This window comes from Metarhizium album, assembly GCF_000804445.1.
Source record: "Metarhizium album ARSEF 1941 chromosome Unknown scaffold_14, whole genome shotgun sequence".
NCBI lineage: Eukaryota > Fungi > Ascomycota > Sordariomycetes > Hypocreales > Clavicipitaceae > Metarhizium > Metarhizium album.
Genome location: NW_024467588.1, coordinates 289,339 through 307,274, shown reverse-complemented (window position 1 = coordinate 307,274; position 17,936 = coordinate 289,339). Strand labels below are relative to the sequence as shown.

Genomic DNA, 17,936 nt, shown 5'->3' with positions numbered 1-17,936 from the left:
ATGAAAAGTGCCAAGAACGGTTTGCTGCTTCCATCTTCCTCGTTTCTCAGACGTCGGTCATTTCCGTATCACTGTCATTGGCGATAGAAACAGGAAACATCTCAGCAGGGCCCCAGTTTCCCTCGTACACTGTCGCAGGTGCATTGCGGTGCTCAGCGACCCACCGCAGGCCTTCTAATTCAAGAACCTGGTCGATTAGAGGGCGTGCTGCTGGCTCCTGCGAAGTCATCCATTTTACAATAGAGTCCAGCGAACTCGAGTGGTATGCGTCGAGCATGAATTTGGGGGGCTGCTGTAGTTCCGACCGCTTAAACGAGCCGAACAGGTTACCAGCACTTCTCGTTTTTCCTCCTTGAAGATCATCGTCATGTGTCGACTCGGTGGGATTTCCGATAGCATCCCTCTGGACTTCGAGCGAGGGTGTCCAAGTAAGACTAGGAACCTCGGACAGATCCCCTGATCTTAGGGCAACCCAGGTAGGGCCATTTTCGGGTAGTACAACATTTGCAGCGGCCTCCAAAGTCATTAGACCCAGCGAGAAGACATCAGCTGATTTTCCGGCTTTGCCTTTGAGCATCTCGGGAGCCATGTATTCACGGTCACCCTCCACATCGACGCCCTCTGTTGAATTGCATGGTTGAGCCAGTCCGAAGTCGCCAATCTTCAAGACGCCTTCAAAGGTAATGAGAATGTTCGCCGGTTTCATATCCAAATGCATAAATTCAGCGTCATGAATTTCTTTCAGTCCCTGCACCAGGTCCAGTTAGAAAAGGGAAAAAAACCACCACAATAACAGCATACTCAGCGTGGCTGCTTACCAGGCATAGGTCCTGCAAAATCTTGAAGATTCGGAAATCGTCCAACCGACCATCTCGACCAACGTTTCCCAAAAACTTTTCCAGTGTACCCTCCTCACAAAACTCTGTCTGGATGTACAGGTGAAAGTTGTGTTCCCAATCATCAATATACTGAACTACATGTTCAGCGTGCGTCAGTGCCTGGAGAATGCGCACCTCGCGGAGCTTCGTCTCCCGATCCTTGGGTCCGTAATAGGAGTGTCGGCTCTTCTTGACCGCAAACACTTGATCCTTTGCAGGGCTGCGACTAGCACCATTGCCTGGTGTGGTATTGTCTAGCGCAAATGCATTGGCATGCTCAAGTTTGGTCACACGGTACACCGTGGAAAACTCTCCTTTGCCTACTTTCTCAACTTTGTCAAATCTCGAGTACAGGCTGGCATCAATGTCGAGGCTACTAGTACGGGCATTGACCGGTGTGACGAAAATGCTGGTCGATGACCGAAAGTCACGACCAGCAGTGGGAGTGACTGGTGGAGGCATAGCATTCTCGTTTACATTATCAGGCGCCTGTGAAATAGACAGACGACTGGTATCCAAAGGAAGCAATGACTCTTGGGGCGTTTGAGGAGTCCTGCGGCCATCAACTGGGCTCCCTAAATAGTTTAAAGCACATCAGTCAGTAGTCAGCCAGACGCCGCTAGGAACAAGTGCTTACTGGTTGATTCCCGTGATGCCGCTGGCTTCACGGCGGAAAGCGGCAGGGTAAATGATCGGTTGGCACTGGGGCTTTCAAGTGATTGTTCACTGAGATTGCTCAAGCTCGTTGTCAGCGTTGTCGTCTTGGTTGGTGTTGGCGGAATATCTCCATCCAAAATATTTGGCAATTCGGTGGTATCGAAAAATAATCTTCTATCTTCGCCGTCTAGGCTGAGGATACTGCCGCGACGTGAACTGTTTGATGCGGAACCGCGTTGAAAAATAGAAAGTCCCTTCGTAGGTTGGCCAAAGGTGTCGGGAGCTCGGGATGAGGATGGATGGAAAGGTGTTGAAGGAACACCAGCGAAGGAGTTTCGGTTGTTACCCTTTCTCTTCATCGCGCTGCCGACCGGAGGAGGGAACGTAGCAAATGGATTGGAATGCTTTTTGCAAGGCGTGTCTGGCGGCGCAAGTTTCCTGTCGGCCTCTTCCTCAGGATTTCGGTTAACCTTTGATATGAGGCCTGTGGAGTTGAAAGCGGCGATCCAGAGCTGGTGTGACTGGCTGGGCGTAGCAACGGCCTTGGTGTGGTCATTGGTGGAACATGCAGTCGGTCTGGTAGCGTTCAAGGGCAGAGATCGGGAAAACATGTGTGGTTTGGGCTTCTCAGCAGCATTGGCGCCTGGTGCATACCCACAAGGCTCCTCCGTTAGAGTGTTGCCAGAGATGGAGGTTGTGAGGGTTTTGGACAGAGGGTGAGGGTGGTGTTGCGCTTTGTTGTCCAAGGGATGAATAGAAGCATTGGGCAGAGGACTTCCAGCGTTAAACGGGCTGTCTCGAGGTACCGGTGGGGGGAGGAAGTGGTCTGTAGAAAGACGAGGCCGGCTTCGAACCGGAGTGGAATGATCTCCGCCCATTTGTGCGAGTTGTCTTTCCCCCGTCCGTCGACCCCATGAGCCTTTGTCGCCGTATCTCTGCTGTAAAGTTGACTTCCGCAGTGATGAAGATCGCCGGGGAAGATTTGCTACCGGGCTAGGAGAAGAAAGAGGCTCACGGGTCGAGGTGGCAAGGGCATTGTTTACTCCGGTTAGTTCATACTCGCATGCTTGGGGGTCTTCGTGGATGTCGAAGCTTTGTGACGATGAGGTATTTGCGCCAAATATGTTGAACTCTCCAGAGGGACCGAGAGCAGCGACTCCATGCAAGCTACGGCGCTTTGAGGCGGGACTGCCTTGATTGGGGTAGTCCAGGTTCATCGTCGCATCACTGCGCTTCAACGCGCCAGTCGTTGACACCATGTAAGGTTCACTGGTAGGGGTGTCTAGGGCCTTGAGCGCTGCGTATTGTGATGACCCTGACACGTCCAAATGAAAGCTATGGCGTGATGGTTTTTCTCCAGTGCTATGCGTGGATCGAGGCGACGACTTGTTTTCCTGGCCACGCGGGGTGACGGACGTTGGGGAAGAAGTAACTAGTGGGCGGCTCAGATTACCGGAATCGGGAGCAGCACTCAAAGCTCGTTTGAGGGGACTTTTTGGCGAGGCCCGCGCGCGAGCCAGCGGGCGAGACGACGTTGACGAGGCCTTGGCAGATTTCGCAGACCGCAGCGAAAGTCGCACACTTGGCCGGAGAGGTGTTAGAACAGAAGATTGGTTGGGGGGAGCGGCATACGTCGAAGTGATTGCGGGAGGGGCGGTTTGCGGCTGTGATGGTGAGAGATATTGTCGTTGAGGGGTTGCGCCGAATCGTCGGCAAGGCGACTGAGGCGAGGTTTGTCGTGAGCTGTCCGAGCTCTGGGAGCTTGTTCGCGACAAGAACTTTGATGGTGATCGGGAGATGGAGCGCCTAAGACTGCGCACGGCCGATGACACGTCCATATGATGAGCATGTGTAGGCGATGGCAGAGCCAGCGTACCTCCACCGTTGGAGAAAGACATTGTAGTGTTTATGAGGGTTGGAATGCGATCCTCGAGATTCCGGGGCTATCGCGAGATGAGTTCAAGTCAGGAATGTCAAGCGTCAGGCTAATGAATTGAACGCTCTTGTATATAGACCTCTGGCTGTCCCAGTTCCTGAAGTCGAGAATGAGTTGAAAGCTACGGTTATGACGTGAGGTTCAGCCGGATTGCAGATTTCAGATAGGTCACTTTCCCGACGAAATGAATGTGAGTGACGAAGGCGGCGTTTGCGACGGTTGGGGGAGGGGGAGTTTATGGGTGGCGAGTCCGCGGCGCCAGTTCCAGCTCTGTGCCCAAACGATGCTGGACAGAATGAACCTGACAAGATCAAAGGTTGGACGGCCTTTGATGTGCGTCGTGCGGCATCAACGGCACCAAGGGCGCAGGAGCGAAGGAAAGAAGCACTGGAGACAAAAGAGTGTCGTCCGTACTCTATCGGCAAGGCAAGCGTGGTTCGATCATGCGGCCGTTACCACATGTTGCAGCTCCGTTCGTCTGTTTTCTTCCCAACATGAAAAAGCATTCAATCTTCACGGAGCATCCGTTCAGCTCGCACTGCTCACTTCTGCAACAGCAAGTGCTCGTCTCTCCGTCGAAGTCAATGCGCATTCGCCTCTCAGCGCATAACGGGGGTCGAAAATTGATCCGCGGCTCATAGAAAGTCGCAAGACGACGAGGTACCAAGGGTGCTCGTGCTGGTGAAGAAGAAATGCATTACACACACAACATGCGACTGGAATGTGAATGGAACATGTGGAGGGTTCAGGTGTTCAGGTGTTCAGATGTTCGACAAGGTGCGGGAAGGGACTGCTGGGCCAGGAGCAGCATGGGGGCCGATGACTTGGACCAGGCAGGCAGGACGGGCTCGATTTTTGCCGACTCGGTACGGAGTACGGAGTATTGTGCAGCAGCAGCAGCAGCAGCAGCAGCAGCATGGGGCAGAGCAGGTGCTGGCTGGGTCTGGGTCCAGTGCCTTCCGTGCAAGTTCAGGCTGGCAGGCTGATCTTCCAGTCGCGCCTGCCGGGGGCATGCCGGTGGAGTGACACATATTTGTTTACACTTATGCCTAATCAGGTTAGCTCGGCACGCGCTGAGACGCGTCCCTTGTTGGGCATCACAACCAAGAAACCAGCAACACGCCACCCAGGTCTTGCTCGGCTCATCAACGACGACTTCTCGCGATGGGCCACGGTCGCTGAGTCCGGCCCGCGGCAAGAGTGAATGGATACATGTCAGCGGCGGCTATGAGTATGCGCTGCACAAGGACCTGTGCAGCTGGCGTTTTGGGGCATGACACAAGTCTCCAAGCGGTAGGTGAATGCTTGCGCAAAGGAGGATGCCGTGATACCTCAAATTGACTAATAAATACCAGCCCGACTTCTATCTACGTAGTATCTCGGTACCCTTGCCCCATCCCTGCCTTGTCCAAGACTCAGACCCACGAGACCTGCAAGTACTCCTAGTATTTCCGGGTACTCACTAGACTCTGTGCGCTGCATCTCGAATCCTGGCCTCCCCGCCAATTGCGCCCGTCGTGGGCGCACGAGATTTTGGAATGATATGTGGTCATGGCCCTTTGCTGCCTTACCCTTGTGGGCCTGGCCGAGAATCCGTTAGCCTACGGAATCCCTCTTCCTAAACAAAACAAAGGTCTTGTGAATGCGTCGGTGTTTTCCCATGACATGCTGTGTGTTGAGTCTCTGACCAGAAGTTCCATCGACCCCTTTCCACCGCAGGATCCCCTCCCTAGGTATTGACAGCAAAAACAAAAACAACAACAACTTCGGGGTACAAAGTACTTACTCTGTACTTGGTACTCCGTAAACCGCTACTACATAGTACTAGCACCTGCGAGGCTTGCCGAGAAAGCCATTGCGACATGGTACATACGGAGAGGACATTGCGTGGGCATGGGCATGGGCATGGTCCCGCTCGACGCGTTCCGATGGATAGCTAGGGACCCAGGGATCCCAACAACCCAAGTCTTGGAAGTTTGGAAACTCAAGTCCCAACGTGCCCCGTGGGTTAGTCGGGGCACGTCTGTGTCAAGTCGGGACAGGCCACATGTGCCAGCCCGAGGTCACTGCGTGGCCTGTCGATCCTCAGGTCACTCGGCTTGAACAACAGTGTTTCGTCTTTTTCGTTGTTTTCGCTTTGCTTTTCGCCACACACGCGCTCAGAAAGAACCCCCTAGAACCCCTAGACATGCCTGATGGCCTTGACCAAGTGGACCTGACATCTGTGTGTTGTCAGCGGGAGGCAGAGGCGTTTTTTCGCGGGAACAGATCCGAGGGCCATCCCGCTGTCATGGGGCGAGACGACTGTTTCCAACGTCGTACGTTGAAACAATATTTCCCCAACCCCTTTGCCTAGACTGTCGGATCTCTTGGTCATGGCCTGGAACATTTCTCGCTCTTTGATTCCCGCTACTGATGGTGTGTGTAGCACTTGGGATGATTCGTATCAGGCCTGTTGATGAAAAATATTTCCTATTCCCCTCTCCACCAGCATACGGGGGGTTGAGATTGACCTTGAAATTGCACACAGATACCCCTACTCTGCTCCAAAATCCCGTCTTTGCCCCTATTTTTACCATGTCATCTCGCTTCAGGGATAATATTAGTCTAGGGCCGCGCCACGACGGCGCCATCCATTTTTTGCGACCCTTCTACTAATGCCGATTGCCTAGAATTGAATCAAAGTTACCGAATTCCCGTCGACTGGTGCGGGTTCACGACCCATGGCCATCACCGTCGGGAGGAACGACATACTATGTACTCCGTGCTTGACCTGCATTGGCGAGCCGAGCGATCACATGGGATCTTTGCCTCGTTCCCTCCGTCTTCGTCCTGGCTCCCGTCTCCCGTGGCCCGCGATGCCACTCCCGCTCAGGTTACCCTTTGACCCCCCCAAGAACGTTCCATGGTGGCTTGGGTTGTCAGTTTCATAAAAAAAAAGCATCGGTTTTTTGTGTAAACCATGTATGCAACAGTGGAACCACGCACGAGTGGGCTGCTCTGACCGCCAAAAAATCTTGCCTTTCCTTGACGGGACTGATGTTTTTGGCTCGGCACGGCTGATGCTTGCGCTGCATAAAAGTGCAATGACACACCGCAAGGAAAATTATGGGCTGCGGCAGGGTCCAGCCGGTCTTGACTCTTCACCGCATGTTAACTGCGGGCATGTCGGGAGAAAAAAAAAAGATACACCGTAAGAACTCCGCTAGTTCATCTTGTAGTGTCGGGCTGGGGGAATAGGGGTAACAAACAGCTCGTGTCTCTGACTCGTGTGCTGAATTGCTAACCCCCGTGTGTCGACGACGATTGAGTCGTTCTTTATTTCAGACAAGTGACAATGCACCTTAGTCCTTGGTATACGTAGTCGTGATTGGTCGGGCCTGTGATTGGCTACATGTTGATTGGACATGAATCCACTCACAGAGTCCTGCGATGGATACTACCCTGGAGTCAGCTATCGCCGTTGATTTACCTCGAGTGTCGTGAACTCGTCATTGTCAGTATGCCGGTGATCTTGTGGCCCGGCCCTATTTACGTGCTTGTCTCTTCCCTTTGTATGGATGTACAGGTTCTGTGCATCGACGGCCCGGACATTGTACTCTGCAGTGCGATGCAGTAGCCGAGTAGTTTATTCATTAGATCTGGCGGTTATGTAGTTACATCAAACGCACCTCTGCACATTCAACGCAATGGAGCGTGCCGCGCGGCACACGGAGCGCCCGGCAATGAAACCAAGATGCGGACCATGAGGTGGCGCTACACAAGGAAAATGCGCCTGTCACATTACATTATTCACTGCCGCCCGGCCACGGTGACCACATTGTGAATTTGTGACAAGAGGGCAGCCACACACAGGCAATCGAGCCCCCTGCAAGTGTGGCCACCAGTGACCCAACAAAGAAGTTTATGGGCGGTCATCTGGTTATCTGTGCCAGCTCTTGCCGTCTTTATTTCTATTACTCCGTAGATATTATCGTAGTATGTATTTACAGGGATACAGTAAGCTTACAGAGTGGCGACTTGGCCGTAGGGGGAAAATCGTCCAAACTTGGACACTGCTCGACCCATATATCCCCATTCCAAAATTAATTCTGAACCGGCTCAAGACCCCCCTGTGATGGTCACGCCTCAAGAAACTCGGGGGATCGAAACTGCGCGCACGGAGTACTCGTAGACAAAAGGAAATGCAAAACTCACTTATCCGGCCTGTGCCGTCTTCGCATACTCCACAATGCAATTAATGCTCCACACAACACACGCCACGGCCATATAACAATGCCTCGTAACCCTCAGCTCAGCTCATCGCGACGAAATATGCATCTCAGTATAGCTCCATTTTCTCCAGGTGAATCAGTCCGTTCGGTGGCTATTTTCCCAAATTAGCGGGAGCACGCCACGGAAAACCACCCTCCCGGACAGCCGCCCCCCCAAAATAAAGAGGGCGGTCGAGAAAAGCGCCGACTGATTGATTATAATGGACACGGCCGTCATTAATAACAACAAGGGGGGCGCCGCATAAGACGTACCGGGATGAACTGCCGCAACCTGACGCCGGCCTGACCAAACACGGCTGCGGCCTCCTTGTCCATGCTGTACCCATGGGCGTACACAACCTCGCTGATGCCCACCTGGCAGATCTTGATGCTGCAAGTCAAGCACGGACACGTATCGCAGTAGAGCACGGAGCCATCCCTGATTCGCTCCCTACCCGCCTCGAGGAGGGCGTTCTCCTCCGCATGTATGCACAAACAGGTGGCGAGGCCGACGCCCGAGCTGCTCCCCTCGTTGCAGCGGGGGCATCCTCCGTCGGCGCAGTTGCGGATCCCTCGCGGCGTGCCATTGTAGCCGGTGCTGATGACGCGGCGCTCCCTCCCGACGAGGACGCACCCGACACGACGCTTCATGCAGTTGGAGCGCTGGGCGGCTAGAGACGCCAGTGCCATAAAGTACGTGTCCCAGCCGGGGCGGAGGCGGTCGGGGTTGGGGATGTCGAGCTTGCCAAGCGTGGCATACAGGTGGGCGAGCGAGGACGACGTGTTGAGCAGCCTGACCGTGGCGCGCGAGATGAGGGGCTGAAAGCCGTCGTCAGGGTCGTACAGGTGAGCGTCGCTGTGGGAGACAAAGTCCTCGAGGGTGATGCCTGATTCTCCGGGGGAACTGGCTCGCTGCTGAAACCGCCGCCACCGGACGGTGAGGGGCGCGTCAGTGGACAGGAGGAGGAAGAATGGCCGGCGCACGAAAACGTCGAGCACGGCCTCGGTGCGTATGTCGGTTGTCACGAAGCGCCCTCGCCAGCGGAGAGTGACAAAGTCGAGGAGCGCTTCAGGGGAGGCGAATGTGTGCCGCTGTGCTTGTGGCCTCAGCGCCAGTGATGTATCAGAACTCGAGTGGCCGCCGCTGTTCTTGGTGGTGAGGGCGCTGAAGCTCAATGCACCGTCGACTGCCGCGGCAGACGAGGACGCCTGGGTCTGCGCATCCTCGTGGGACGCAGTGCAGCCCTCCTTGGGTTGCTCGAGGTAGAGGTGTTTGAATCCGTGGTGCTCAACGAGATATTGGGCGACCGTCTTTTTGCCCGAGCAAATGCCTAACAGAGTTTTCTGCCGTCAGAATGGGGGAGACAAAAAAAGGGAACACACAGGACGTTCACGGCAGCTTCCCTCACCTCCACAGATGCCAATAAGCATCTCGAGCGAGTCGCCGCAGCGGACAATCAGTTCAGTACTCGGCTCACTCAATGACGTTGAGTCCAGCGCTTCGTGAATGGCTCGACGTTGAAAAGATCTTCGCGTCGTGTCGGTGGGGTTCGCGTGGTCGCCCGCATTGGCCAAGAACCCTTTCAACGGCTCAACTTTACCGAGATCTATTTGTGAACGGCAACGGGGAAGCACCGGGATTGGACGTCACAGTGAGGACTCTTTTCTTGAATGCCACCAAGGGGAAGAGAAATACCAAAGACCGACATAAAACGCCCGCTTTAGACAAGACAGACGCTTTGGTCAGGTTGACACAAGTCTCATTGTATTCTTGGGGCCCCTGTATGAACTCATGCACGTGTGACGGTGGCTTATTATTAGTGGTTTTTAATAGTAGTTCTCTCCCTCGACACGCAAAATGAGGACCCTTTGGAGGCAAACGTGTTCGTGAGACATGGCCAGTACCACCAGTAAGTTACCTGACTGTAAATTCTTGATGGAGACCATCTGTTCCGTACGGAGTAGGTACTCCGTACTTATGCAAGCTAGCATTTGAAACAAACAGATGCTTCTATGTATAGCGGACACGAACAATAAATATTGAAAAACATAACGCACTGACGGAAAAAGAGTATGGCTGAGGAAAAAAAGAGAAGGCAAAGAATTTCATGACCACCTCAGGGACCTTCAGGCTCTCCGGTACAGGGAATCGAACCCTGGGCTGCTCGGGACTTCTGACTTGAAAGTCATGAGAGCGAGCGATGTTAGCCACTACACCATACCGGATGCGTTGTGTCATGCACGACGGTCGTATGGCTTGAATATTATATTCTGGTGACAATAGTCTTATCTAACGATTCAGCATCCAAGCGTGGCTCATAGTGACCCGACATGACTCTGCGCATCTCTACTTGTCCACAATTACTCTGCGGTGGGATCCTTTGTCTGTTCCCGAGTTTCACATGCATGCCATCTAATCATGCACGTCCAATGGCAAATTGCTGGTGACTGAACTCTTCGGCCACTTTTGCCTAGCTCCAACCCCGCGGCGGGGCACGACGTGACGCTTCCAGTCGTAGGCGCCAACTCGGCTGAAAACACACCCAGTTTCCACATCGTCAGTCTGACATGGTGACACGCAGCTCGTGATGACCCTCTTTGTCATATGACAGCCTCGACTACCGACATGTCTCTGCGCCCATTCGCCGTCTTCATCTGTTAAATTTTATTTCCTGCACGAGCCGGAAGACGAAGCAAATCGATTCTTGCTTTCTCACGCATCTCTTCCCTGTTCGCGCAACGCGAATTTGTCTGCCACCGACGTGCCATCAGCCACGTAGGCTGCGAATCTCGTGCGAACATCGCACACACAGCTGCGGCGGCGGCTCATCATGGCCACGCCTCTCCAGTTTGCGCCGTTTACGTCTGAAATTGAGCTGCCCTTTTATTCGGCTCTTTTTGCTTCTAAACTCGACTATGACAAGCTGGATGACTCTGCGAGAAATGTTCTCGGTTTGTATGAGCCGAGAGTTGAGGAACCCCAAGCCAGTTGCAAGATGCAGATTCTTGGTAATGCTCTGACCAACCAAAAGTGAGACGTCGCATACTCCGAGCTCCAAATGTCTTTTCGGCTGACTGACTAGTTACAGCGCACCTCTTGGTACCGCCAGGGGAGAGGGTATCATCAAAAATGTCAACACCCTGGAGCAATTCAAGTCGACGGACAAGCCCGAGATGATCAAGAAAGCCGGGAGGCAGGCACGTTGAGACGAGGCCAACCAATTACTTGTTGAGTGTACCGCTGACAAACAAATAGATCTGGGACGCAATCAACGACGGCACCATCTACTCTGTGCCATCACTTCTCTCGTCCTTTGTCATTCTTTCATACGCCGATCTCAAGAAGTATCAGTTTACGTACTGGTTTGCCTTCCCGGCCTTACACTCCGACCCTCAATGGAAACGAACAGGGCCCGTTGAACGCCTCACCGCCGATGAAAGCATAGAGCTGGTCGACAGGGTCGGGACATGGCGATACAGCGTCGACAGTCGTCAACATGGGTTTTTCCTCGCCAAGAAAGTCCGCAACAAGCGGACGCAAGCCGAAGACGCCGAAGGCTCGAACAGTCTGACTTTTCGCTGGGAAGTCGGTACGCTGGGCAGTTTCGAGGAGGGCTTTTTCAACGACATTCCGCCAGAGGATCGCTACGTCGCGTTCGCTGACCCATCCACCTACGATGAAGGACCTGGCTGGCCGCTCAGAAATCTCTTAGTTCTCATCCGACAGCGCTTCCGGGCGTCCAGGGCCAACATTCTGTGCTACAGAGACACCTGGGCGCGGAGACACGAAGCAAGGAGTGTCGTGCTCCCCATAGCAATGGACCCTGTGGAAACGATGGTGACGGGAGACATGCCCAAGGTCACAGGGTGGGAGAGGTCGCGGAACGGAAAACTTCAGGCCCAGAAAGCCAATCTCGCAGACTACATGGACCCGACGAGACTGGCCGATTCATCCGTCGACCTGAACCTGAAGTTGATGAAGTGGCGCCTCGCACCAGACCTGGACCTGGACCTCATCAAGAGCACAAAGTGTCTCCTGCTGGGAGCCGGAACACTGGGAGGCTACGTCTCAAGAAACTTGCTGGGCTGGGGCGTGAGAAAGGTGACGTTCGTCGACTACGGCCGGGTCTCGTACTCGAATCCCGTTCGGCAGCCGCTCTTCGAGTTCAGCGACTGCACCGACGGCGGGCGGCCAAAGGCAGCGGCCGCAGCGGACATGCTGAAGCGCATCTATCCCGGCGTTGAAAGCGAAGGGCATGCTCTCTCTGTGCCCATGCTCGGTCATGCATTTACAGACGAGGACAAGACGAGGGCGGACCTGGAAAAGCTCGAGCGCTTGATCGAGGACCACGACGTTATTTTCTTACTGATGGACACCCGTGAGTCACGTTGGCTACCGACTGTGATAGGAAAGGCCCGTGGGAAGATTGTCATGAATGCTGCTCTTGGATTCGACTCGTACGTCGTCATGCGACATGGAGCCGAGCTGAGGGACAAGGCACAGACATCGCTCGGCTGTTACTTTTGCAACGACGTCGTGGCCCCGGCAGATGTAAGTCAAGCACTCCACGCTCGCCCTCTTCTCCTCCGCTTCTCCTCCGCCCTTGTAAAGACAATCATATGCTTATGGAATCGCAGTCAATGAAGGACCAGACCCTCGACCAGCAATGTACGGTGACTCGACCCGGCGTGGCAGCCATCGCATCCGCGCTCCTGGTTGAACTGCTCACCAGTCTCCTCCAACACCCTCTCCGGAACGAGGCGCCAGCACCCCAACACGTGCCAGGAAACGTTCCCGACCGCGACCCCCCCAACCATCCTCTAGGTTTGGTCCCCCACCAAATCCGCGGCTTCGTTTCTACTTTCCAAAACCTCAATATTCGAGGCCAATCGTACGACTGCTGCAGCGCTTGTAGCCCCAAGGTGCTGGATGCTTATCGCACAGATGGATGGGGTTTCGTCAAGAGAGCATTACAGGAGAAGGACAACGTTGCCGAGTTGTCAGGGCTGGCAGAAGTGCAGAGACGCGCGGAGGAGATGGCAGCGCGTGTGGATTGGGAAGACGACGACGATCTCGTCATGGAGGGAGAGGGGGAATTGCTTTGATGTTGACCGAGCCCGCTGTTTTGCGTGTTTCCAGGAAAGGGCGCGAAGAGCTTTGGAGTCTGGGCGTTTTGGTCAAGGGGCGGCTTTTGTGATTGGGTGAATTGGACTTGGCCGTGTGCTGAGTCGCGGAATATCAGACAGGGCTTTGACGGACAGGGACTTTGTTGCTGGTGCTGCGTCGTTCTGTGCGCGGTACGGAGTACGGTACAGGGAGCCACTCGCGTCGCAACGGCTCCTATTAGATCTAGTGTGTCGACAGTCATGCGGTTTACAGTGGGCGAATGAGCACAGTGAAAAACAACGACGCTCATGCATGACCGGATACGCTGTGAATCGTGAGCTGCGGATGCCCTTGTCCTGATGGCGTATTCACCACCTGCTTTCGTAGGTCTGTACTCCGTACGGAGAGTTGCGGCTCGAGACGGCAGGGGTAGCGACTAGTGAGTCGATGTAGTAGCGACATCGGAACCGTTCCTCCTCCAAAGGAACGAAGCTGACTTTTTCCTTCTGGCAGCATCACGACTCCGGCGCCGCCTCGTCGGACCGCAACGGTTATGTTCCATTGGCGGTTAGAATGGTCGGCGCGTGGCCCAAGTCAGCTGGTCCATGACGTCATGGCCACGGTCGGGGACAGGTCTCGGCGGTTCGAGGAGGCCTGCACCGCCACAGATTCGCAACCAACATGTCAGACATTTTACGTAGCAGCCACGCAAGCCACATATGCGACGGGCCCAAAGCCACCCGTCTATCAACGACTTGCTCCGTAATGAGTACTCGTGCGACGCCCCACTATTAAAAGGCTCGCTAGGGCTCACCAAGGAGTAATTGTTACGGAGTACGGAGTACGGAGTAGTAAGTTGTAACTGCCTTGTTTCCATGGTCGGCACCGATGGTCTTACTATGACGACGACGACGACGACGACGACGACATGCGCCATGTCATCCAGTCACGGCACGTGTCGTCCCACGCAGCTAGTCCAATTTCGCTGGTGGAGCCAGATGGCACGAGTGGAAGTCGGTCTGCGACTTGGGGATAGAAATCGGTTGGCAGTCCCCTCCCTTCTGTCGACCGCCAAACTCCGTGATCCATGGGCGGATGAGCAGCCCTGGCAAGCTATCCCGGTTCATGTCCATGTTGCCTCACTGATCAGGTCAAGTCCAGCGCGAGTCTGGTGCTGCTTCCAGGCAGCTTTGCAGCCGACTACGGAGTAGTTTGGATCAAACCGAACTGCGTCTCCTCTCTTGCCCGGTGGCTGAGCAAAAGACACAGCCATACTCTGTATTGTGCGATACCTTGGTCTCTTGCCCGAGACACGGCAATCTTCATGTCTCGATGCAACGGGACCTTGCTGCCTGACAGAAACAACCTATTCGGCCTGTTTCCTCCATGGGATGTCCTCTGCCGTTGCAACGCGAAAGCGCCGACACTGGGCAAGCCTCTCCGAACCTAGAGAGAAACCGAGCTGTAATTACTCGGTCTGATTGCTTCCTCCATGCTTTGGTGACCTTTTAGTCGTGTAAGCCCTAGGTCACAGGTTCTTCTGGGTGCCAAAGAAGAAGGCTGAGAATTCTTCATTAGCATCTACCTCGAAAGAATATTTCGAGATCCTATCAGCCACAACAATTGGGCCTTTTCCATCGGGCCCCTGCTTTAGGGACTTGGGAAACCCAGCGGACTCAATGCTACTAACTGTCTCATGATTGCAGGAATAGACCATTGCAGCGTCCTGGGAGAGGTTCTAGGTACTCTCTTCTGTTGCCGCACCTTCTCCTCGCTCCCTGCGGCAAGAGTCTAATTGAGTAAGGGTGGAAAAGATTCCGATAGGCATCGCAAAGTTGGTTTTCGAAAGCTCGGGGCTTATGTGTAGAGCGCCGCTCGTAGCATTAGCTATTCGGTTTCTGATCGATGCCCGAAGGGAGTTGTGATTGATTTGGACACCCAACAAAGTAGGGAATACACGATTACTGTCATCTTAGTCTAACGGTGACTTATATGTCTGGCCTATGAGAGCAGGTTCGGAAATGGCAAGCAGATACGGTCGCAAGGTCGCCCGTCGTCGAGCGCACGAGGCTGGGATGATGCATAAAGTAAATGGGCGCTACGCGATTAGGCGGCACCTGACGCCACTGGTGACGCGCTCCTGGCAATTTGGCAGCGCCAGTGCTGCGCAAGTGCAGTCAACGGTGGATTACGTAGCTGGTGCCTCGGAGCGGGGCGAGGCAGCAGCAGTACGGAGTAACTGCAAAAAATGGCAGGGCAGAGAACCAGGGGCACGGTGCCGCCAAACCCGGCGAGGAGAGAGAGACATTGACATGACTCTGCATGTACAAGGGGTATGCGTGTTCAATCGCAGGGTTATGCGTGTTTAGCTGCCCTCCGCCGGCTGGCGCAGTCGTTTTGCCTTGCTTACCCGGCATCCACTTCAGCTTCATTTCCCTTTGTAGCGAATCGATGACGCAAGGTCAAGGCTTGAGGGCTGGGCAAGCCCGGCTGGTTGGTGGCGCAGCATCCTTGATTGGACTTTGCGGTACAATGGAGTGCTGGCTGTCACAACTGGATACCGAGTCGACGTTGGTTGAGCGGCTCGAGAGGCGGCCCCCCGCGCAAGCCGAGCCTGGGGTTTGTTTGCTTTCAGGCTCGGCCTTGTAAGACCAATCAAGTAACCAAGTAGCACTGGCAGAGGCAAAAATCACTCCGTACTTGGCTTGGTGACATTGCCTTGGGCGCTCCTGCTGAAATAAATAAATAAACGGAATACGTCAGGCGGCTTCCCCCTCTCCAGTTCCTCAACACACCTTACACCTTCCACCTTCCAATCGTCCATCCTCGTCCAAGGTATCCTGTGTTAACGTCACGTCGCTCTCGCCCCATCCAACACTCAAACTACCAGAGCACCCTTCGACTGTTCGCTTCAAACCGAAAACATGCCTTCCGGCAGGTAAGTTTGCACCGGCACTCGGAAGCAACATGCTTCGCTACGACGGTGTTGCTGCTGCTGCTGGCGGGTATGGTCAATTGGTCCCATGCTGTCCGTGTACAGAGTTGCTCCGTTGGTTTTGTCTATTTCTTCAACGCCAGGCGCGCGCAACGTACGGGACTCGCGGGATCATATTCCATCCATAAAGCAGATGGCAGATATCGGCGGAAGGTCTGAATCGCAGGACGGAATAAAACTGACCTTTGGATGCTAGCACCATTTGCAAGTACCTCATCGCCCTCTTCCTGCCTCCTCTTGCTGTGTTTCTCGAGGCTGGCTGCGCTTGCGACCTCCTCATAAACATTTGTCTCTGCATATTGGGTGAGTGCAAAGCCCTCCGAGCAACGTTTCAAGCCCGTGCATTCCTTGTCTGAGTGCACATCGCCTTCGGCCATACTGCCAAGCAATCCGGTTTCTAGCACCGGTGATTTCGACTGACAAAACCCTTGTTTCTCGCAGCTTGGCTCCCCGGTATCATTCACGCCATTTATATCGTCCACGTCAACAATCGTTGATAAGTTCAATCGACCGTGGTGTCGCTGGCGGATTACGTGTACGCCGAAGGAAGATGGTGGCCTTGTCAGCGTCGCCTCTTCACGTCTGGGCAACGCAAAATGGATACGTTCAAAACGATGAAGCAATTCGTTACCATCATTCTTGTCTTGGCAGGTTGCTTGAGGAATGTCTCTTCTCCTTCTTAACGGCTTTTGCGATTTCATTATTCCCTACTGTTCTTTTCTTTGCGGTCCAGTGGTTTGGATTTGGGAGTCTTTGCACGGACTTGGCGGCAGCTATTAGATACCTATAATCATAGTTCTCTAATGTGCGCCGTGTATCAATCTCGCTTCTCGTGCCTTGCGATTGCAATTGCAACCATGTGGTATTGAACTGGGAATCGTGCGGCTGGTGTCGGGCACTCGACCTCGGATTGCATGCAAGTACTTCTCCCGCCATCCACATCATTTTTGTATATCAGCTAAACTTGCAAAGATCCCAGTCGTAATTACCCGTGGGTCTCCCCTGTACTGGTCAATTGTTTGCCAAGGAGAAACAACCCCGACACTGTGCTGCATAGTGAAGAGCCTGCAAACATGCCAACCACTATCGTGACCGGCCATTTCTGCCACTCCCTATCCCAGTCCAGCGGAATAGGGACTGCTCCAAGCCATGCCCCAACCACAGCACCTATCAATGCGCCAAATGTTTCATCCAGAGGAGCAGAAGCACCAGCCACCGCGATAAGGGCTTCGCCCTCAACACCTCGTGAGTAAAATATAGGGAAGAGAGCAAGCAACGAGAAGTGCGCAGCGCAGAGGAGCGTATGCTCGACATGATCCAAGAAAGGAGCGCCAAACAAAACGAAGAGCACGTATATAGCTGGTGTGGAAATTGCACTTAGGAGTAACGCGAGAATAGCGGTCTACTTGGCGGCAACATAGTCTGAAATTAGTGAAATGACCATCCTCTAAGCTGCTCACGCATATCGGGGGAGGGGGAAAAGAGCGACAGCCATACCGAGATAGTGTTTGGTCCGTTTGGATCAACCTTCCTCTTCTCTCCTGGACGAGGCTTCCTAGATGCCTTGGCGGATTGAGAGCCAGCAACGGGCAGACAGATGATCGCATATAGAACCTGGATCAAGGCGGTAGCGGGAAGCGCAAGCTGAAGAGTGGACACGGGGTCGGCGACGAGCGCGTTGAAACGCAGGGCGAGGAGTCCCAGGATAAGACTTGGTCGAAGGAGCGCGGCGCTCTTGGATAAAGGCGTATCGATGACGGCGACGGGGGCGATGGAGGCGTTTGGTTTGCTATCGACTTGTTGGGAAGAGCCTTCTCTGACCAGTGTAGAAGACATGGTGGCGGGGACAAGCAGTTGCTTTGCGCGAGTGCTGCAAGGTTCAAGAAGCTTCATTCTTCGCTCGAAGCTTACACATGCCTAGAAACGAATGGGTGGCAGGTATTAGGAGTTACAGGGTAGGCAGCCCGTTGTCGGCGAAACCGCGGGAATTTTGTTCGTGGCTTCTCGACTCGCAATAGCTGCTATTGTTGCAGCCTACTTTTCACGGAAGACCGCCTCACCTGCAGGCAAAAGTTTTCTCGACTTGATGGTGATCTTCCAAGGGAAATGC

At 54.1% G+C, this 17,936-nt stretch overlaps 4 protein-coding genes across 4 annotated transcripts; 1 reads left to right on the top strand and 3 right to left on the bottom strand.

Moving 5' to 3' along the window:
- Nucleotides 1–46: 46 nt before the first annotated feature.
- On the bottom strand, nucleotides 47–3,433 carry MAM_05550 (Protein kinase-like domain protein; the record flags this gene model as incomplete). The annotated part of the gene is made up of 3 exons (XM_040824348.1): nucleotides 47–748; nucleotides 819–1,453; nucleotides 1,516–3,433. 3 exons carry the CDS (start codon nucleotides 3,431–3,433, stop codon nucleotides 47–49), a joined length of 3,255 nt encoding a protein of 1,084 aa, XP_040677673.1.
- Nucleotides 3,434–7,792: 4,359 nt separating this feature from the next.
- On the bottom strand, nucleotides 7,793–9,155 carry MAM_05549 (Cytidine deaminase; the record flags this gene model as incomplete). Its single annotated transcript, XM_040824347.1, has 3 exons — nucleotides 7,793–7,837; nucleotides 7,998–9,055; nucleotides 9,134–9,155. The coding sequence occupies 3 exons, from the start codon at nucleotides 9,153–9,155 to the stop codon at nucleotides 7,793–7,795; spliced, it is 1,125 nt and encodes a 374-aa protein (XP_040677672.1).
- Nucleotides 9,156–10,555: 1,400 nt separating this feature from the next.
- On the top strand, nucleotides 10,556–12,830 carry MAM_05548 (E1-like activating enzyme; the record flags this gene model as incomplete). Its single annotated transcript, XM_040824346.1, has 4 exons — nucleotides 10,556–10,755; nucleotides 10,814–10,856; nucleotides 10,981–12,276; nucleotides 12,363–12,830. The coding sequence occupies 4 exons, from the start codon at nucleotides 10,556–10,558 to the stop codon at nucleotides 12,828–12,830; spliced, it is 2,007 nt and encodes a 668-aa protein (XP_040677671.1).
- A 4,424-nt stretch (nucleotides 12,831–17,254) lies between these two features.
- MAM_05547 (phosphoethanolamine transferase PIGF) lies at nucleotides 17,255–17,662 on the bottom strand (the record flags this gene model as incomplete). The annotated part of the gene is made up of 1 exon (XM_040824345.1): nucleotides 17,255–17,662. One exon carries the CDS (start codon nucleotides 17,660–17,662, stop codon nucleotides 17,255–17,257), a length of 408 nt encoding a protein of 135 aa, XP_040677670.1.
- Nucleotides 17,663–17,936: the final 274 nt, after the last annotated feature.